General features: G+C 35.1%; 1 protein-coding gene and 1 pseudogene across 5 annotated transcripts in view; both read right to left on the bottom strand.

Annotated features, from left to right (window-relative positions):
* Positions 1–22,832, bottom strand: part of LOC112624646 (UDP-glucuronosyltransferase 2A1) — a 63,259-nt gene that overhangs the window by 39,971 nt on the left and 456 nt on the right. The window contains exons 2-3 of one of the 4 annotated variants that reach the window (XM_025385471.1): positions 15,551–16,319; positions 6,765–7,394 (exon numbers count right to left, since the gene is read on the bottom strand). In XM_025385471.1, the coding sequence (XP_025241256.1) occupies positions 6,765–7,394; positions 15,551–16,265 (1,345 nt within the window). In that variant the 5' untranslated portion in view covers positions 16,266–16,319. Of the gene's footprint in view, positions 1–6,764; positions 7,509–15,550; positions 16,320–22,832 lie in introns of those variants that run through there. The other 3 variants (XM_025385473.1, XM_025385472.1, XM_025385474.1) reach the window with 3 other exon arrangements.
* LOC112624648 lies at positions 16,677–22,703 on the bottom strand (annotated as a pseudogene). Its single transcript, XR_003119452.1, has 3 exons — positions 21,374–22,703; positions 20,051–20,053; positions 16,677–16,688 (listed from the first exon to the last, which is right to left on the bottom strand). The product of XR_003119452.1 is annotated as an acetyl-CoA acetyltransferase, cytosolic pseudogene (transcript).

Raw genomic sequence — 22,832 nt, 5'->3', positions numbered from 1 at the left:
ATTGTTCACTTATATGATGTATATTTTTATCTGTATTTTTGAGATTCACAAAAATGAAAGATCTATTCCTATATGTTTATTTGTAATAACAAAATGGCCTATGAATTCAAAGATAATTACGTTAAAATAAATTTTTAAAAGGTTCAAGTTGTTTTGCTATAAATATAAAAGAAGTTACAAAATAATTTGATTCACTACCATGAAGGAAGAGGGAAGGCATAACATGTAATGTTACAAAGCTCAAAAGAACTAGGTTTGGGGGTTAATAAGGGGCCTGTATTAAAGATAAGGTAATTTTTTTTTTTCCCACAACTAGGGAAATTCTTTTTTAGTTTACGTACAGCACCTTTCAGAGTCAAAACTGAGTTGCTGATGATGCCAGTACATCCACATTATGATTTCCTTGAAACATCCGGTGGCTTCATCATTTAGGCCAAAAGAGTACAATCTCATTGAGGACAATTTCTATTTATGACCAACTAAAAACAGGCAGGTGGCAAACTTCTTAAGCATGACAACAGTAAATATGGAAATCAGCCTTAGTGAATATATTTTTTAAAAGAATTAACTGACCGGGCGTGGTGACTCACGCCTGTAATCCCAGCACTTTTGGAGGCAGAGGCAGGCAGATCACGAGGTCAGGAGTTCGAGACTAGCCTGGCCAACATAGTGAAACCCCGTCTCTACTAAAAATACAACAATTAGCCAGACATGGTGACGGGAGCCTGTAATCCCAGCTACTCAGGAGGCTGAGGCAGGAAAATCATTTGAACCCGGGAGGCAGGGATTGCAGTGAGCCAAGATCGCAACATTGCACTCCAGCCCGAGCAACAGTGTAAGACTTGGTCAAAAAAAAAAAAAGTAACTATATTTAAGACAACTTTTTATTTTTAATCAAGGAATACGTTATGCACTAGAGATTCTTGATGGCTTACAAACCGGACATGGGTGACAATTTAATCTTGATGTTAAAGTCAAAATGATAAGAGAATGTAGTAAAAAGTTCACCAAAGAAAACTAAAAGAGAGTAAGAATGAAGAATTAGAACTAAGAGGTGGGAGTTACTCAGCCTAAGTATCTGAAAAGGTCTGGGTAGTGGCCTTGTTAGAAAGGAATCCCAGAGAATGATTGATATGTTAGTTCACACATAACATATTTGATGAAACAAATCACACTGTACACTTTATGTACTTTTTATCACATAAAAACTATACCTTAATAAAAACAATACAGATCAACAAAATGGTTACAATGAAAATAAATAACAAAAGGAACAATATCAAGTGTGATGACAATGGAGAACAGCTGGAACCCTAGTATATGGCTAGTAGGTTTACTAGTGTGTATAACCGTTTGGGAAACTAAATTTTAATGGTATCTATGACCTGCCAATTCCACTCTCACGAATATATCCAACAGTATAGCATACATGTATTCACCAATATTAGGTACAAGAATGTTCAAAGCAGTGTTCATCATAAAGTGGCAAAACCAAAATAGCCTAAATGTCAATCAGCAGTAGAATGGATAAATAAAATGCAATATATTAATTCAATATAGACTCCATATAGCTATAAGAATGAACACAACATATCTACATGCAACAACTTATATGAATTTCAAAAACATAATATTAATCAAAATAAGAAAAAATACAAAGGAGTACATAATGTGTGATTCATCTATATAACGTTTAAACTCCAGGAAAATTGATATATGGTATTAGAAGCCAAGAAAGTGTTTACCCTTAGATAGGAGTTGTAGGGACTGATAAGCAGAAGGAGGAGGAGTTAGGGATTGCATTCATGTTTTGTGTAATTAATTTGAGTGCTGGTTGCAAGGGTGGGGTTATTTCGTGAAACTTCAATGAGCTATAAAGTTTAGGATTAATGTTTTACAGAAAGATTACACAAAATTTTAAAAACCTGGCCGTGTGCAGTGGCTCACGCCTGTAATCTCAGCACTTTGGGAGGCGGAGGCGGGCGAATCACGAGTTCAGGAGATCTAGACCATCCTGCCTAACACGGTGAAACCCCGTCTCTACTAAAAATACAAAAAATTAGCCGTGCGTGGTGGCTAATGCCTGTAGTCCCAGCTACTGGGGAGGCTGAGGCAGGAGAATGGCGTGAACCCGGGAACCGGCGCTTGCAGTGAGCCGAGATCTCTCCACTGCGCTACAGCTTGGGCGACAGAGAGAGACTCCATCTCAAAAAACAAACAAAACAAAACAACGACAACAACCCACAACACTGATCGCAGGAAAGCTACATATAAGAAGGAACTGGAAGCCTTCTGTGAGGAAAGATTAACAGAAAGCTCCAAGTTTTCCAGAGAAAGAGTGGGAAGCAGGGTATGAGAATTAGAGTTGGGATAGGAAATGAAGAGAACCAATAAATAAAACACTGTGCCCAGAAAAGAAACTATAGATGAAATACAAATAATACATTACTATGATTAATCTAGTTCAGTTCCAGACAAGTTGGTTAGAGGGGGAAGGTTAAGAGGCTATTTTTTTCTTAAGTTAATTGGGGTTCATTCCAAAAATAAAAAGTTGATTTAACAACTGATAATCACTTTATATATTTTACCATATTGGCAGAACAAAGAGAAGAAAAATATAATAATTTCAACAGACACAGAAAAACATTTGATAAAATTCATCATGCTTTCACGATGATATTTGAAGTAAAAAGAAAAAGGGAGATTCCTCAATGTAATAAGAGGTATCTAAATTAGCCTAGAGCAAACATCGCACTTAATGGTAAACAATGAATGATTTTCCATTGACATCTAGAATGAGACAAAAGGCCCATTACCCTCATTTTTATCTTATATTGTGCTTATATTGTGCGGGAGTGTCTCATTAACTGTTAGATTTGTTTTCTTCATGGGCTGGGGTAAGGTAACATTAGATCTAAGAATCCATCTGAAATTTATCAGCAGGAAATGCTTGAGGGGATGGATACTCCAGACTTCAGGATGTGCTTATTTTACATTGCAGGCCTATACCAAAACATCGCGTGTACCCCCTAAATATATACTACTATGTACCCACAAAAAAGTTTAAAAATAAAAATAAATTTTAAAAGAGGAGTAAGGATTAAAGTTCAGATTTAAATTAAATATGAAAAGTCAAAAAATAAAAACGAATAAATAAGATATATCAGCAGAGCAAGAGGGCCCAACATGGTACTGACAGTGAAAACTAAATTATACCAGCCAAGTGTCATATAGCTTATTACTGGGCTTTCTGCTCTCCCGATCTACAGTGCGCTGGGATGGATGGAGACAGACTGGAAACCCAAAAGACCCATGCAAAATGGAGTCATCCAGTTTCCAGTTGCCTTACCTGTCTAACCATTTTCACTACAGTGTTCAAGGACTTAACCTTTCTATTGCTGCAGCAAAGGCTAGTCTCAAATTGTACAGTGAGAACTATCTATGTGCTGTGCAGCAGATCTCTTAGAAGTTGAGGAAGAAATAAGGTTCAAAGGCTGGGCACGTTGGCTCAAGCATGCAATCCCAGCAATTTGTGAGGCCAAAGCGGGTGGATCACTTGAGGTCAGGAATTTGAGACTAGCCTGGCCAACACAGTGAAACCTCGTCTCTCCTAAAAATACAAAAATTAGCTTGTCCTGGTGGCATGCCTGTAATCCCAACTACATTGGAGGCTGAGGCAGGAAAATCACTTGAACCTGGGAAGCGGAGGTTGCAGTGAGCCAATATCCGCCGCTGCCCTCCAGCCTGGGCAACAGAGTGAGAGTCCATCTCAAAAAAAAAAAAAAAAATTTAAAAACAAAAAGAGAGGGAGAGAGAAATAAGGTTCAGTTAAATTTGCTAGTGCCATGCGGAACACTTGGCCTGCCCAAAATTTATTAATAGATTTGCTTCTGGATATGAGTAGCAATGATTTTCATAATTCCTGATATCCCTGTTCCCTTAGCTATTAAAGGTATTTTTAAAATGTTAATTGTTTTACTCATTTCATCTGTCACAGTTAAGACTTCCTCACTGATATAGAAAACAAGTGTCTTAACTGGTGCAATCAAATGTATCATTGTACTTATTCCGACGTCCTTCAAGACATTTGGAGTTTTTCTTTGTCGCAATTTAACATGTCATTTCTCTAGTCTGTTTTTCCTACACAGAACTGAAGAACAACTACTGTAATGGAAACGCCACAAAAATTTGACATGTTGATAGCTTTCCAGTGGTCAAACAGAATTATGTAAAATTGTGTATCTGCCCTCTTTCAATATCAGTTTACAGTTAGCAGGTGTTCTTAATGCTTTGAGAATGTGATGGCAAACAAAACACAAAATGTGGTTTTACCAGTTCTTCACAGTATACCTTAATTTGAAATAAAATATTCAAGGCAGTTATTTGTTGTTCAGATATGTTTAGTAACATAAGAAGCATGAAGGATTTCAGTAAATAGGATATTTAATTTCTGAAATGATAGAATTTCTGAACCTAGATTATTATTCTGTAAAGGTGAGAAGTTGGGAACTTGCTGTTTTACAAAGTCTTTTTCACATTTATCTAATTGTTTATGGCTTCCTTTGAGAAGGAAGGTTTAGTACATACCAGAAACCATTTATTTTTTGCAGATTTTTTTGGCCGCTTTCCATTTACAGAGCCCTATGGTCATGTAACTAGGGTTTTATAATTGCAGGCTTCCTAAGTAGTTTGGTGTAAATAATATTTAATATAAGTATAATTCTTTATAATTGATATGGAATAGTCACACATGATGCCATATGATCCTCCTAACGAGTATACTGAAATTTTTAACCCTATTTTAAAGAAGAGAAAGCATTGTGACTCAAAAGTTTCAGCTACTTGTCTGAGATCACAGTTAGCAAGTGGAATCGGAACCTGGAGCCACACGCATTTTTCAGGATCCTTCACCTTCTTACTTTTTGTATGTCTCTTATTTAAGGTGTATAGATTGTTAACTCATTCAGTAACTATAATAATCACTATCCAATACGTACCTGGCTAGTGACAATTATCATAGAACACATTTCAAATGTCTTGAAACATACTCATGTGAATCATATACCTAAATTAAAAGAAAAATGTGGCTTGAAGGCATACAAAATTTGAAAGCCAGAAAAAAAAAGGAAATCTGGTTAGATTATGCCTTAAAGGAACTTTAAAAACACAGAATTATAAAATTTTAATTACCTCATCTTCAAAAATAAAGTCAAATTTTATTTACCTTGCATATGTTTTTTATGTGGTATATTTAATATCTTTCCTCCAGACAAATTCTATGAAGAAGTTGAAAAGTTTTTGATAAAAAATTATTGCAAGAGTTTTGCAATATCAAGAGGAGAAAAAAGAGACACACAAATACCACTTGTGAAAGATGAGAGTAAGATCAAGTGAGTTGATGAGCATTCTTGTGTGTATGGCTTGCCACAGGTCTTTATACTTGTTCTTAACTACTCCTAAAAGGCTTTTCCTCCAGGGATCTTATGAATTCTCACTTTCACTTCCCTCAGGTCTTTGGCCTGATGTCGTTCTTTCATTTGATACTTTCTCTGCCTGCTCTATTTAAATATGCAACCTCACTCTAAGAACTATCTGTTCTTCTTACTTTATTACATAGCATATATCACAGGTTAACATCCACATATTTTATATATTTATTTTATTTATTGGTTGCCTCCTCTCATTAGAATGGAAGTTCCATGAGATAGAGTAGATAATTTGATCTGCTTTGCTTATTGTTGTATTCCTACCACTTAGCCAAGTTGTAGGAACTAGGTTGGCATTCAACAAATACTTTTTTTTACACAAAGAAAACAAGAGAGAATGAACTAAGAAAAGTAAAAATGGAAGGCAGGCAGGCAAGAAGGCAGGAAGGAAGCAAGGAAGGAACGAAGAAAGGAACGAAGGAAGGAAAGAAGGAAAAATGGAAGGACCAAGGGGAGTGAGGGAGAAAGAAAGGAAAGTCAAAAGGTATGTAAAAAGTCTTTCACATTACCTCTGCAAGAAAGTACCAGTGGTAGCATCATCTTTTACTTCGTGCTATTAATTAGGGTCCCAAGTACTAAGAGATCTGGAGGCAAAACCATTCAAGAGAGGAGGAAATAAAAATAGGGAGGCTCATAAAAGTCAGGAAAAATAAGTAATATAAACAACCAATCAGGACTGGCCTTGATGGTTAATATTATTGTGCTTGATTCTCATAAGGAATGCTTCATGAAAGGAAATGTGAGGCTGGCCACAGGATAGACAGAAGTCAATTTGAGACATGGTGCCCAAGTACCCAGAGAAGTGTAAAGACAGACAGTGAGAACTAGAGTAGAGTGTAAACTCTGGTTTTCTATTGCCTGATTCTATGCTTTTCAAAGCTTTCTGCAGACAAAGAAAACAATGAAGGACAAAGGAGGGACAGTAAGTCATGTATCACCTCGAAAATATTTGCCAGGGTATTTTTGAGTAGTGTTATAATGTATCCTAATACAGGCACTTTCATTTATATTTTGAAATTGATTTATACATTGAAAAGCTATTACCTAAATAGACACAAAGTTGTTTGCATTAAGAGACAATAGCATACATATTAAATCCACCATTTCATTTTTAAGGATTTGTTCAAAGAGAATAATCAGGGAGTTGTTTGTACAGAGATATTTGAAGTCCATTATCTTCAGCTCAGCATATGCAGTGGAATGGAAATCTTTTGCCGTACAACAATAAGCACAAATAAGGGATGTGGAGTCATTAAAAAGAGAAAATTTTAAACTTACCTAAAATTTTGCTATAGTATGAATTCCATTCTCCCCAGTAGGACTGAAATATATAGTCTTGCAGAGAATAAGATATCATATTTTTAATCCTTTCACCAAAAGTCATCTGGTCAGTGAGCTCTGACAAGGCTGCCGGTACATAGGAGACCGGTGCTGGGATTTTCCCACAGTGTCTCTCCACTGTTGATGCTGGAGAGAACCTCAATGTGTACACAAATGGGATTCCTAATTTCAGAGCAATGAGATCACCACAGATTGTTACTGGGTCTGCTACTAACACTTCAAAACCACCTTTCTGAAGTCTTTCCATTAACTTGGGGTTGTTCAGTACACCATCACAGATTTGCATATTAATTTGAAAGAAAGTGTCTAGAAGGTTTCCTAGTTCTTTGTAGAAAGCCCATATTGTGAGAGGAGTTGGTCTATGGTCAATCCACAGCATTATCATATGCTCAATTAAGGAATCTACATTGCTCTTCTTGTAGGAAACAGGTATCACTTCAAAATTCACAGGAGAATCAGGATTGGAGTTGATGAATAGAGTTGCTGATGAAGCCAGTACAGTCACATTGTGATTTCTTTGAATCAACTCTTCTAGAATAATCTTAATATTTAACCAATGGCTACCATCTGTAGGCCAAATTAACACATTCCCACTTAGAGCAATTTCAGTCAGAGTCAAGTTAAAAACCAGCATCTGGACAAACTTCTTAGGCATGGTGAAATCCATTATGGAAACCATCCTGCTGTAGGTCCTTCAAGATGTAAAAAAACAAAATAAACAAAAAAACTTCAAAGTACATCTAGGTCAATTTCTAAATAAAATAATACTTAATGCGATGGTTACACTCAGTTATAGGTCAACTGATCTTCAGATTGAAATAGAATATAATTCAAATTCCTATATGCACTAACATAATTATTTCAATAACAGAAATAAAATTTGGTTAAAGAAAAGGAGGCAGGGGTGTTATAAACCTACAATCTGTATATTCTGGGATAATAACTATGATTTATAAAATACATCTTTAATATAATACATTTTTCGCAAAATTGATTAAACAACTTTCTCTCAGAGGAAGTTTGCTCAAAGATTTCAAGGTGTTTTAGATTATATGGATTACAGAGCAAAATACTATGCATTTGATATAGAATAGCTTTCTTCTCCATAAAGCCAATTGATCATTGTCTCCTATGCCTTTGTTACAGGGAATTTTTCAGTTTCTTCCATATGACACAAATGAAGAAGATATGGCCTGGTACTCCAAAGAAGCACAGACTTTGTTATTCAGAGAAGTTAGGTAGATACTGGAGTTCAATAGACTCAGATTCAAATATTGTCCTTTTATAAGAATTCTGACCTCAGGGAATTATCGAGACCCTCCCATTCTAAGTTTTCTCAAAGAAAAATGAGAGGTAATGACATTAATTTGTTGTATTACTTTGTGGATTAACAATAGTATCTGTAAAGCTACTGTTCCTTCTTCTTGGTACAGAGCAAGGGTTTAGTAATGTTAAAGGTTTAATAAATTTGTCTAAAGATTGATTAGGAAATCCATGGGCCAGCTGCAGAATGACTGGCTAGACTTGGATATAACAATATCAGATATGGATATAGTGTTGCAATTCTTAGTGAATTCCAAACTGAATAGTAGCAATTACGTAAGAATTCTGTCTTGAAATCATTAGAGGCCACCATTAAAACGAGAAATATGAACAAATAAAGTGATTAAAAGGATAATAATCAAAAATTAAGATTAGAAAATAAGTGATGTATTTTAAATTTATACTCAGTTGCCCTTAAATCATGTAATTTCAGGCCCTTGAATAACAAAAGAACCAGGAGGGCAGAGAACAGGAAAGACAAGAGAGAGAAGTGATGGTTTTAGAATTTTTGCATTTATGTCCTTTCAAGAGTAAGCCTCAATTTGAATATAGTGGCAGTACCTTAAAAATTAATTAGATTTTGAAACCAGGCAGCCAGAGAAGAGTGTAAATAATCTTAATGATCTTCAAAATAAGCCCAGGAAAAGGGGATTAAAAATCTTCATAAAGAAATCTGTTGCTGTCAAACTTTCAATAAAAAGTAAAGAAAACACAACACTATAGAAAACATGAAAGTCTATCTATAAAATACTTAGATTTGTTCAAAAGTTGAGTTACATGTAAGGAAAATATAATAATTAATTAGGGATTACTCACAAATGTAGCTACGATAGTACATAAAAGCTTATCAAAATATGCTTCAAAATCTCAATACCTATAGATATCCCTAAATTACCGAGAGCAAGGGGAAAATGATGATTTTAGTCAACTTCCACTTTTAAGTAATATCTGCAGGGTGATAAAATATTTATCTAATTTAGTGAAGAACAATAAAATGTATATAATGCTTTTAATTTGAATTGATTATTCTATTATTTACTAAATAAAACAACATTTTATTTAGTAAAATGTATATAATGCCATTAGCCTGAATTGATAATCCACAAAACAACATTCTGGTATGAAAATATTTTTCCACTAAAGGCGTGCCCTTGCCTGAAAGTCTTCTCTTCCTAAGTGCTTCCAGAACATTGCACCTGATGGCTAGGATTCAACTCTGCTGGCTCTTTTTTCATTGTCAACCCAAGGCCAGAAAAGCCAGGAAACCAGTTTTCATACTCTTTTGGGTATGAGTGATTCCGTTTTATTTGAGTTTCTTGATTTTTATTAACCTAATTCTCTAAAAGCTTAAATTTAGATGTACTTTTAGTTTTGCTTTGTTTTGCTAAACAGAAACTGCGTATATTCTAGCACTTTGCTTTTTTCCTCAGAGTGGAGTCTAATATCAAATGATTCACCACTTTCTGAATTATAACTAGGCAAGTTACTTAGCCTCCTCATTTACCAAATGATGAGAACAATGGCACCTATTTCCTATAGTTTTGGATATGGTGTGACACAATGCAGGTAAATTATTCAGAAGAGCACCTGGGCTCCATAAGTGATAGCTACCCATGATGTTTTAGGGAGAGAATCTTATTTTTTAAATGATCAAATAAATCAGATCTCATTAACTTGACCCTTCTCTACTCTTTCTCTCCTACTACAGTGACAGACTGGAGAATCTAGGGTTTGGTGCAGAATTTCTCAAACACTGAAAGTTTCCCCACAAGGCAGTCCCTCTCAGTCTTTCGGCAGACCCACAAGTGACAGGTTATTAACAATGCAAAGAGTACCAAAGTTTACAAATTACTTATTTTAAGAAATATAGGCATATAAAACTCAAGATTATATCCACACAAATTATAACTTCCATATTTCCTTTTCTTCTAATACCCTTTCATTAGTGGGAGCAAAAAAGATAGAGTGATCACTATCTCCAAGAATTTCCAATGTCCCAACGTCAATTACATCTCCAATGTAATACCTGTGGCTATCATTCAGCTTATGGGTCATTGAAGAAAAGGGAATGATACTAGAGCATTTTTCAAAGATTCTAAGCAATCAAGATTAATGTAAATTAAAACAGAAGAAGAATAACGGAAAAAAGGAAGGAGAGAAGAAAGCAAAGGAATAATTAGTAAAAAAGAGAAAAAGAAAAAAAAGGAAGACTTAAGTAGAAATGTATTATTCTACAGGAAAAGATTCCAGTGCATTTTTTCTTCTTTAAAATTACTGCTGAAAATCAAGAATCCTGGAAGTATACACATTTCATGTTTCATTTCTAGCACTTTATTTTATATTAATTACTCATGCTCAGGGAGTCCGGAATTCATGCAGATCTAGATACTATGATCATTCTTTTTGAAAATCTAGATTTCTTATTTAATAGACTCGCAAAAAATCTGTTATTATAGATGACATTCATCTTAGAGATTATTCACCTAATTATTCATATATAATGTTATGTATTTTTACATGTTATACACCTCTAATATAGAGAGAGTTTTCACAAAAAATCTTGCTTTTACAGTGGTCCAAGGGTAAAGTGCTGTTGGTAACAATATGTAATGCTTATAGATTATAAGTATTTTTAGTGACAAAAAAAGTTACGTTTTTCTCCCCTTAAATGTGCCCCAGTTTTGGTGTTTTTTTTTTCTTTTTAAATAAAAGTGAAAATGAAATTTACCTGGTTCCATTTTTTAAAATGCATAAAAATTCAAAAAAATTTTAATATATACATTAGAAACTGTGGAACCCGTTACCTCCTTTCAGTTAGAAGTGGCTTATAAAGCTCTCTTAACGCCAAAAATATATCCCTAGACAACCCTCCCCAGACAACAGAATCACATGATGACCTACCCCTTAATAAATAGTAAGTTACCTAGTGATACAATGGCCCAATTGTGTTCATTCGACAAATCAAAAATAGGCAAGAAATAGAATAGCACATTTTAAAAGCTAAACACCTTGAAAAGAAGAAAAGTGTCCAAGAAAAAATTAACCTAAAATATTCTGAACAGTTCATAGATTTGCACCTGAAATTTAAAAAGAAGAAAAAAAATTTCTAGAACTAGGAAATATGACATCGAAGCTTTGATATGAGAAAGATTTTCATTTGAATACTATTTTCTCATAATTTAACATGTTTGATATTTCCAAGTCTCAATATTCTTTTCTGTGTTACAACTTTTTTCTTGCAATGAACTGCAGTAGTTCAAGGATTGAGAGAAAATATATGTAAATCGCTTATCACGGTGGCTAGTGCATAGAAAGATATTAATATATACTGCTATCACTATTATGATATCCATCAGTTTGAGCTAAATTCCCATGATCTGAAATAAACTGAGTAATTTTACATTATAAATATCCAATTTCTACCAATTATCAGAGATTAAGGACTCACTCTGAGCTTCTTGTTGCATTCCACTGCAGAGAAGTAAACTTAGGGACTTGTTCTATTTATTTACTCAGGTGAGACTGTTCGAGGTCTGAGTGGATATAAATTTGTTACAATGATTTGATTAAAGAATTTTAAGTAAATGTGGAACACCAATTCAAATTACAAATTGGAAAGGAGTTATTTTTACAAGTCAGTTCCATTTATCATTCTCCTTTCTCACTCTACATCCACAAAGTCTTGCACAGAAATAAGTTACTCTATCATGTCAATACTCTACTTCTTACCTGGTCTTTTAAATATGACTGTTCATGTTCCTGGCATCAGTAAGAATATTGTGTTTTAATAAAGACAAACTTAAGTAGTCATTCTAAGTCAAAAGAGGGTAATTTGATCAGAAACATGATATATCAAAATCAGAGGATAAGAACATCTTTAGAAATCTGCATTATGTTCCTCTGAACACATTGTTAAGAAAGATTAGCCTCATGTATTAAGACTGAAAGAATAGTGTGCTTTTATTACCAGTATTGACCTACAGGCAAAATAAAATGGAACATGTGATTCTGAGACTGCCAGCCTAGGTAAAGTAAACTGTCAGATAACTTCACAAATAAAGAGATTAGTAATCATGAGAATTAGAATTCCAAGGTTGATGATGAGGAGTTGACAAAACTGAAGCGGTAGGATTGAAAATATAAACATAAATTGTGACCAAGAGACCGTCTATGTACATTCTGCTCTTACCTGAACTGAGATGCTGCACTTACTCCGATGTCCCTTTTAGTTTACCACACATATGAGGATATGAAGGATATTTTGCCATCTTGACAGTTTCATTGCTTCATAAAACTTCAATTTTTTCCTCCTCTCTCTTTTAAGATCTAGTTTCAGCCATAAGATGTTTCCCATTCATTTTTATCTCTATAGGACACTTGAAGGTTCATCTATAATCATCGTAGCAAAGTTTGTATTCTCTGAATAAGAGAATAACTAGTTTTTCTTTTACTTCTCAAGAGATAAAGATCTGTTTTTGAATTTTAGGCCAATTACTTAACACACCCAGAGGAGTTTATGACTTTTGCTATCGGTGTTAATTATAACTGGCTTACCAGCTTTTGATAATAATCATTCACATGGCTGTAGTATCTCATGTCTTCATTCACATACCAACCTATGCATATTTATTTTGATTGATATAGGTCAACTTTACAGTTTTTTTAGAACAGAGGTCTGTAGAAAAGAAGCTAACGTGTCAGTAAGCATCACTACACAGAAATCTCACTTTCTTCTTTTGCCAACATTCATGTAACCCACTGTTTTACCTAGTACACTTTGTCATCTTTAAATTATTTTCAATAGCATTTAGGATGTTCATTCATTAGCTAGTAACCATTTCTAGGCCTTACAAGCTCTGCTTAGCAACCATTACAGTCTCTGCAGTCTGTGCATTATTACTTTGTTATCAATAAATGAATGCACATAAATTAATGTGCCAATGTTACTAATGAGAAGCTACAGCCTCAGAACTTAATAACAGCTAGGAAGAGTAAGGAGAGGGAGGATGAAGAGAGGTTGATTAATGGGTACAAATAGACAGTTGAGCCCAGCCTTTGATAAACCAGTAGGGTGACTACAGTTAGCAATCTGTTGTACATTTCAAAATTGCTAGATGATAATTTGAATGTTCCTGTTATCAAGAAAAGATGGATATTTAAGGTGACAGATATCCCAATTATCCTCATTTGATCTTTACATATTATATGTATCAAAATAGCACATGTACCCCCAAAATATGTACATCTATCATGTATCAATAAGATAAAAAATCTTAGAGAAATATAACTTATCAAATTTGGAAAACATTCCTCCTCTATCTGATTATCATTGGGTTTAGGTCTGCATTTGTAAGGTTTAGCAAGAAAGCAAAGTAAACATTAAATATATAATACTTAACCCTACATACAAAGTATCAGCTGCAACTGTGTATTGTGAAATAATTTTACCTGCCTGGGAAGAAAATCATGTTTAGAATATGTAAATGCATTGCTTGAGTTCAAATATTTTGATTGTTGACAATTTCAGAAATATGTTATGTATGAAAGCAGAAAAATAACAGGTGACCTGCATGTAATAAGATAGCAGAAAACATGGAAACTAGATTACCATAAGAGAGATAAAAGTATATATGTGTCATCTTTATTTAGATGACACTTCAATCTCTAACCCAGGAGATTACCTCTGAGATCTCACCCCTTATATCCAGCTGCTTATTGGATTTTGCTAAATATTCCCCAAAGTGTCACATACACAACATGTCCAAAATTCAATACAGTATCCATTTTTATTCTCCCATATTCACTGTCATGGCTGATTGGGCCACCCTATTCTAAATCCTTTCAGATGTAAACTAATTTAGTCCTTTTAGTAGCCTTGTCAGACTTGACATAAATGAGGTTCAGATGCAAGGAGACTGAATTACTTTTCAAAGCTACAGACTGCTATGTGGATGTTGTCTGTAAGCTCCTGCTCTCCTAATTGTGTTGCTATGTAGTCTCATACTGCACTATTTTCCTCCATTTATTCGCCACTTGTGTAGGGCAGGCTCTTACCATATCTTTCCTAGAGTGATAACTTAGTCTAGTCTCACACCTCTCAACTCTACCGCCACATCTGTCCAAGTGTTTTATATAAAATGAAAATCAGGTCATAATATTTCCCTTTAGATGGTTCTCAATTGCTTATTAGATTAAGATGTTTTTAGAATGATGTACTGGAGACTTTGAAATATTCATTGAATTAATTCACTCATTCTTGTGGTTTCAACGTCATTAGCATCTTCCCCCATGCCTCCCTACCTTACACTTGAACCTTCAGCAATACTAAATTATCAGAAATATCCATCGCACCTGTGCTGTTTTGTCTTCAACTTTGAGCATGCTTTTTCCTTCCCCGTTCTTACCTTGTAGGAAAACTCACATTCAGTATTTTAAAGTATCCTTATGCATCACCTGAACTCTGAAGTTTTTCAAAATAACACACTCTGTCTGTCAACATAATACCTAACTCCTCTACATTTTGTAATTGGTACATATTTCCATATTTACGTAATTCACATAATAAATATTCCTTTTAATGTCTGATTTATCTGTTTGTGAAATCCTTGAACCGATGGACTTTATTTTAGTCTTCCTATCTAAAAGAGTGCTTAGTAAAGAGTAAGAAATCTATAATTAATGAGGAATAAATGATAAAATTCAAAAGCAAAAAAATGGACAAAGCCTGTTTGGTTTTTAGACAAATATGTTCATAAACATATCAACATGATCAATATAGGCTTTCTGATGTTAGTACCATTGATTACATTTTTATTTATCAGGTAAACACCATATCACACTTAAGCAAGTTAAATAAGCTTAGCATGGATAAATCATCCAGATCAATGGTTTTAGTTCACACCTTACACTTAAAGGTGATAAAGCCTTAATGTATTTTGTTTCTTTATGAGCCTTAATATTTATTAAATGATGATCAGAGATTATCAACATACATGTATGCTCTTAAACATGCATAATAATATCTGTATTAATAATAGGCTTGTGGAAAGTTTAACATTTTCTGGCTTTCTCCACACATCCCGGTAGTTTCTAGGCAATTTCTATTTTGAGCATAATATCTACATAAGATACAGCCTGACTTTCAGACTAAAGTATTTGTCACTATATTTTATCCTTAAAAGAACTAAATTGATATCTTTAAGTCCATGCAATTAGAAAACAACACACTGTGCTTCTGGAGTACAATGTCTTTTATCTTCTTTTGTGCTATCAAGTGATAGTAATACATAATATATCAATACTTGGAATTAAAAAAGAGTAGACATAGAGAAATAAAGAAGTGGATCCACAAAGTTCTGTTTTTTCAAATTCAAGTAATAGAAACAAAATTTGTTACATACCTAAAGCTTTACTATAGTATGAATCCCATGATTTCCAAAGAGTTTCAAACATGTAGTCCTGTAGGTGGTAGGAGATGAAATTTCTTATTCTGTCAGTGAAAGACATTTGGTCGGTGAGTTCTGATAAAACAGCAGGAACATAGGAAGGTGGGTATGGTACCTTCCCACAGTGCTTTTCCACTGTTGAGGCTGGAGAAAACCTCAAGGAGTACATAAATGGAATTCCAAGTTTTAAAGCTACTATATCGCCACAAGGAAATACTGGATCTGACACCAGGACTTCAAACTTGCTTTTCTTTAGCTTTTCCATCAGCTGTTGGTTTTTAAGAACACCATCACAGATCTCCCGAGACACTATATGGAAGTTCTTGATTGCTTTGGCCATCTTCTGATAGAATCTCCAAATGGTTGAAGGAGATGGTCTATTTTCCAGCCATGTCAAAACGATGTCGTTGATTACTCCTTCTATTCTTTCTTTGCCAAAGGGCACCTTATATATTTCAAATGTCAGAGATGAGTTAGAGGTTGGTGTGATGAAAAGTGCACCCGAGGCAACTAGGACAGTCACATTATGCTCTTTTTTAATGAGCTCATCTATAATTATCTTAACATTTAGCCAATGACTACCTTCCATTGGCCAAATCAAAACATTTCCACCAAGAGTGGTTCCTATGAGACTTATCTGAAGGGAGAACAGGAGAAGGTTGTTTAACATGATGTGGCTTGATGCAGAAGATTTGATGAGATGTGAAGCAAAAGTTTTTCTCTGCTTTTAAAGGAAAAAGAAAAGGAAAGACAAAAGGATTTCTCAGTTTTGAGGCAAACCATTAATACCCTTAAAACGCTTCTCTCTATAAAGTGATACTAGTCACAGTAGCTCCATATTTTAGGGTATATACAGATGTATGGGTAATGTGTCTTACTTCTCAACCTGTTGCTTTAATTTTAACGTTTTAGTATGATTCCTGCTGTCTAATCCTCCTTTTGAACTTAATCCTCCAACCCTTTTTTGTGTGTTTCATAATTGTTAAATTTTTACAATTAAATTAGATAAAGCTTCTGTATATGTCAACTCTACATTCAGGTCTAGATATTGAAACCTTAGTTAGGACCAAAACTCATTCAGAAATTTAAAGTTGTTGATACAGTAAGTTTTAACATTTTTAATGCATTAATATAATTTCATTTGTCACAATTAGACATTATAATAATAGTTATAATATATAACATGTCAAATGATATTCATAAATATATATTACTATAAATATGTATAAATTCAAATACTTATAAATAATATGTATAACATATATACTATATTTATAACTACTTTAGTAACATGTTTACAAAAATAGTTTATGTTAATCACCAAGTAAATATTATAAATAAATGAATAAAATAAAAGATGTGCAAGAGATTATAGGTTATGTTACTAGTGAATAGGAGCTATTTAAAGAGAATTACTAAGTCAAGCATACATCTACCAAAAGTGCTGCTCAAAAGCTATGTAGCCTGAATGAAAAACAGCTACTTGACACCTAGACTCACCCTTCAATGATTGCTAGCGTTTATTAAGTCCTCGTTGTATGTCAGACATTATGCAAACTCTTTAACACGTTAATTTCATTTCTTGCTTATTTTAAAAAAAATCCAATTATGGATCTTTTATAATTATTCCCACATCAAAGAAAAAGAAACCACTGCCCAAAGAGATTGAATAACTTGCCATGTTCCTACAGTAAAATAAGAAAATACTACTTATTGCATACAATGGAAATACAGTGTACACTACTTGGGTGATGGGTACACTAAAAGCTCAGATTTCACCACTACACAATGTACCCAGACAGCACAACTGCACTTGAACCCCTAAAATAAGAATAAATAAAAGATGGGAACTAATGGTAGCAATCTTAAGGATCTCTAACTCCCACAGACTATTGTATTAACCACTGGGATAGATTGCCCCATCAAAATGTATCATGTCCCCTTACCAACTAAGGAATCTATATGAATAGCACCCTTCCAAAAGCAAGATAACACAATACAAAATTGTGTAACACACATTGGATAATATAGGATCAAGTAATTTAAGTAAAGTGATCTCTGTGAAAATATTATGTTTGTATGCATGTGTCTGTGAATAAGCAGAGTGATCTTTTTTGTGTTAACCTTCTGAAATTATAAATGCTAATATTCTTAGTGATATCATAAAATCGTCTCTTCTAAGCTCTCCCATTACCAAAGATAATCCGTATGAAAACATCAACTGTTTCATTCAAACAATTACTTTTATAAAGTACTGTTCAAAGTTTAACAGAGTGATCATAAAATTCCTTGACTTTATTTCCATTCTAGGCTCTCTGCAGAAGATGTTATGGTGTGCACAAAATTTTTGCCTTCCTGGTGTCATCCTGGTTCATAGTGACTTGGCAAGAAACTTTAAAATAATTGTCATGATTCACTAGGATGTCATGATTCACTGATGTTATTTTCTTCATTTTATTTATTGGCTGGGAATCAGACCCAGTTTTAGATAACTAAAATATGGTATTTTATTCAAGTACTATTGAGAGAGGAGAAATCAAGAAACCAGTTAGGCAGATAGTTAGAACAAGGTCCTTTGGTAAAATTCTTTCTACCAAAAGGGCAGCCTGAAGCTGCACAACCTTCAAGCACAGATAAAGAGGCAAGGTCAACCATAAAAGACCCTTGTCTTTTGTAACCAGCAAAAGACATATACATATACACACTGTGGGCTTCAGTCAGCATGTTCCTTTTCTTTTTTGTTCCTATCCTCTTCAGATAAGAGAACTTACACAGGGAGGCTTGCCTAAGACATGCCTGCATGTGCACAGATAAGATTAGTTACACAGAACCAGGCATGTCTGCAATGGAAAATTCCATCTCCTGATACATGCGCAGTAAGGAAACAGGATAATATGGAATAACTCAGGGCCTGCATGCACACAAGAGGGAGTGGGTGGAGTTGTGAGAAATTCGCACCTTTGCAAATAAAAAACACCCCACCCCATTGGCTTGTTTAGAAAAGTCTTTGCATTCAACTGAGAAATGGCAATCCTCTCGGTCCCCCTCTCTGCTGTGGAGAAATTTCCCCTTTCACTTACTAGACTTTCACTCCAACCTCACCCTTGATGTCCATGCACCTTAATTTTCCTGGTCCTAAGACAAAGACCTCTGGGTAATACCTCAGACGGGGAGACTGCTCCAGTGACGTTAAGCTGCTTCACTATGTGTTTATTGGGTACCTATTATTCACACACAGCAGTACCTACTAGGTAGAAGAGGAATCCAAGAGATCTTTCTCATATTACTTTTATAGTCTATCAGTGGAAGATAAGAAAAATACATACATATCTGCGACAAAAATCACTGTAATACATTATAGTAAGATATTATAAACATAATTTAGCTTTTAGAATAAATTAGGCCAAAGAATCCTAGCTTAACATTATGCTGTTTAACATTTATTAGACCAAATTTTCTCATATATAAAATGAAAATTAAAAACAACTTGTTTGAGAATATAAAGTAATAAAATAAAATAGGCATATTTGTTAATATATTAAAAATGAATATACAATAAATACCATAAATTATGTAATAATACAACATATAAGAAAACTATATATTTAAATAGATACAATTGTATTTATTAAGCCACAAGTATATTACCTGGAGTAAAAGTGATGTTTAAAATGTATTCTCTTTTTCATGTAATCCCTTCTCTTCTCTTCCCTAGAGAAATTAACAAGGGCCTTCATATGAAATGACATAGGTATAGTGTTTTCAGAGATCCGTAGAGATTACTTACAGCTTTTTGGGGGGATTAAGGGTAGGGTGGAGGATAGGAAAGTCTTCATGAAAGGTATGATATTTGATACTCGTGTTGAAGTACAGGGTACCTGGATGTACATGACAAGCAGTGTGCACAAAGGTGTTATGCCACTGATGAATTTTAGTGTTTTCAATTTTAATTTTTGTGGACTACATAATAGATGCATAAATTCATGTGATACATGTGATGTGCTGATACAACATAAATAGCCAGAAATATGATCACTATTAAAAAATTTCTCACACTAGTCAGGTTAAATTTTAGACTGATTTGTGTTTTCAAATTTAATAGAAAACTAAATGAAGTTATATTGACAACAAAAGGCTTAAAGAGGTTGTTAAATAGAAAGATTTTGCCTAAAATGTGGGTCTGAATTTGTGTTTGTAATTATTCTGATCTTAAAATCACTGAAAAGCTAATCTGCCCTTGCCAGAAAAATTTTGAAAGAAATACATTTTATCCCTGTATCAAAACATCACAAATATGTCATAAAATATACATATATATATACTATGTACACATAAAAATTAAAAATAAAAATAAACTAAGTGTAATATGATTACAATATTTGTGAATGCTCATGAGTTCAGAGAAAAAAACTAACATATTTCAGAAGTTAGCATACTCAAATATTTTTGTCTTAGACAATGATAATAAAATATATACTTTGCTTAATTGTGTTACAGGTAATTAGATAGGCATTAGGAATGTGAGGTGACAGTTCGATGATTATCACACTGCCTCTCTAAAAATGAGAATTTTGCAGCCAGTGCCTGGGAGAGACAATGTCTCTATGATCCACAGCTGTTAATATTAAAGAATTAAGTGAATGCAGATGCCAGAGAGGAGCGACTTCCTGGGCACGTGCATTAAGAGGCAAAATGTTGACGTGTGACCATCCAGGGACACTTTACAAAAAAGGGAAGAAAGTCTCAGATGAGCATATATACAACTTCCTAAACAGACTGTGCCTGCTCACTTCCTAAGGGTAAGAAGGACACTGTACATGTGGGCAGCCGACCCTAAAGGAAGAATCATGGAAAAGAGGCGAGCCTATAAAGTCCTAGGATCAAGGTTAAACGGGCCACTTCAGGTGCCCACTTGAGTCTCTTCTAAGTGAATTTTCCTTTCTTTCCTGTTCTAAAGCCTTTAAAATAAACTTTCACTCCTGCTCTGAAACTCGTGTCAGTCTCATCTTCTCTTCCTTATGCCCCTCAGTCAAATTTTTTCTTCTGAGGAGGCAAGAATTGAAGTTGCTGCAGACGTGTAAGGATTCGCCACTGATAACTCAGATGCCTTCTACTGGTTAACAGTTGCACCCAAAAGGAGTAAGCATGTCATTAATATTAACACAATTGGTTATTACTTGGTTATTACTTTTACAGCGGTATTCAGAAAAACTTTATGTCTTTTTTTTTGAGACAAAGTTTCACTCCTGCTGTCCAAGCTGGAGTGCAAGGGCACGATCTCGGCTCACTGCAACCTCCGCCTCCCGGGTTCGAGCTATTCTCCTGCCTCAGCCTCCTGAGTAGCTGGGATTACAGGCGACCACCATCACGCCTGGCTAATTTTTGTATATGTAGCAGAGACGGGTTTCACCTGGTCTTGAACTTCTGACCACAGGTGATCCACCTCCCAAAGTGCTGGAATTACAGGCCTGAGCCACCATGCCCAGCCATCATTTTCCTTTATTAATAAATAAATTAATTTTGCATAAAACTTGATTTATAGCACAAAACTTATTATAGCATAAAACTTATATTTAAAGTAGATTTTAAAATAAATATTTAAAAATCTATTAATTAATATTAAGAAAATAAAATTCCCACTGAGGATGACATCTTACATCCTGTTATTCATGTGTTGTCTTTTTTTTTTTTGATTGATCTGATGTCTCTTGTATGTATAACAACGTTAAACGCAATTGTCTTGTACCTTGAGTTAAGTATTACACATTAAAGTACAACAAGTTGTAAACTTGGGTTTTTGTGATGTAGGAAATGATTTCCATGTGTTTTGGTCCTCTGATTTCACATATAACAACCTAGTACTTTATTAGTTTAAAAAGAAATTGAGGTTGTTCAAAGTTTAAGCAATTCATCCTCTCTGAACACACATTGCTATTCCCATCCCACCCCCAATGCACAGGGCCACAATGCCACAACTTCCTCCCGTTCTCTCCAGTGTGTGTAACAGGGTCACAAGAATTCGACAGTCAGATGCTCCAAGAGGGTGGCCCACGGCTATAGCCCCTCCTTCAATGTTGACCTTCTCTGGGTTTAATCCAAGTTCTTTAACTATGACAACAGAGAGGGCTGCAAAGGCTTCATTGATTCCAAATATATCAACATCCTCCAGTGACCAATCTGCTTTTGTAATAGCTTGCTTTGTGGCTGGAATTGGTCCTATTCCCATAAGGGAAGGCTCCACACCCACTTGGGACCAGGAAACTATCAGTGCTAAAGGTGTAAGCCCACGTTTATCAGCTTCTGATTTCTTCATAAGAACCACAGCTGCAGCACCACCATTTATTCCTGAAGCATTGGCTGGGGTGACGGTTCCCGTTCCATCGGTAAGAAAGTAATGCTTAAGCTTGGACATGGCTTCTATGTTGCTCCCATGGCGAGGAAACTCATCTGTTTTAACTTCAATAAGACCTTTTCTAGATGACACCAAAACTGGTACAATCTCTTTGTCAAAATGGCCAGCTTTCTGTGTATTCTCTGTCCTATTCTGGGACAGAACTGCAACCTCATCCTGATCTTCTCTAATCACTTGCCATTTTTTGGCTACGTTTTCAGCTGTAATACCCATATGACAGTTGTGAAATGCATCTGTAAGACCATCACAGAGTATACTGTCAGTCAGTGGCATCTCACCTATCTTTACTCCTGTTCTCAAGTGAGCCAAGTGAGGAGCCTTGTTCATATTTTCCATGCCTCCTGCAACCACAATGCTGGAGTCTCCTATCCCTATTGACTGGGCTGCAAGGCACACAGCTTTTAGACCTGACCCACAGATCATCTGGCAGCTCCATGCTGGAATAGAGTAGGGAATTCCTGCACCCACACTGGCTTGTCTAACAGGATTCTGCCCACAGCCTGCTGCCAAAACATGTCCAAAGATGACCTCCACACATCTTCAGGAACCACAGTGGCCCTCTTCAAGTCTTCTTTGATGACAGTGGAGCCCAAGTCTTGGACAGGAACAGTAGCTAAGGCACCATTGAAGGAACCTATGATGGTCCGCGCCCCCGAGACGATGACCACAGGATCTGAGCCTGCATTCATCCTGCCCACGAACACCTCTCCTGCTGCCGTCTGCCCTGCGCTGCCTGCAAGTTAGGCAAGGCTCCTCCTCGCAGCCCATAGGTCGCCCCCTCATGTGTTGTCTTAAAGACCACAGTGGTCACTTGTGTACATTATC

The sequence above is a fragment of the Theropithecus gelada genome, chromosome 5 (genome assembly GCF_003255815.1).
Source record: "Theropithecus gelada isolate Dixy chromosome 5, Tgel_1.0, whole genome shotgun sequence".
Lineage (NCBI taxonomy): Eukaryota > Metazoa > Chordata > Mammalia > Primates > Cercopithecidae > Theropithecus > Theropithecus gelada.
Note: the sequence above shows the minus strand (reverse complement) of the source record. Positions and strands in the feature narration are given on the sequence as shown.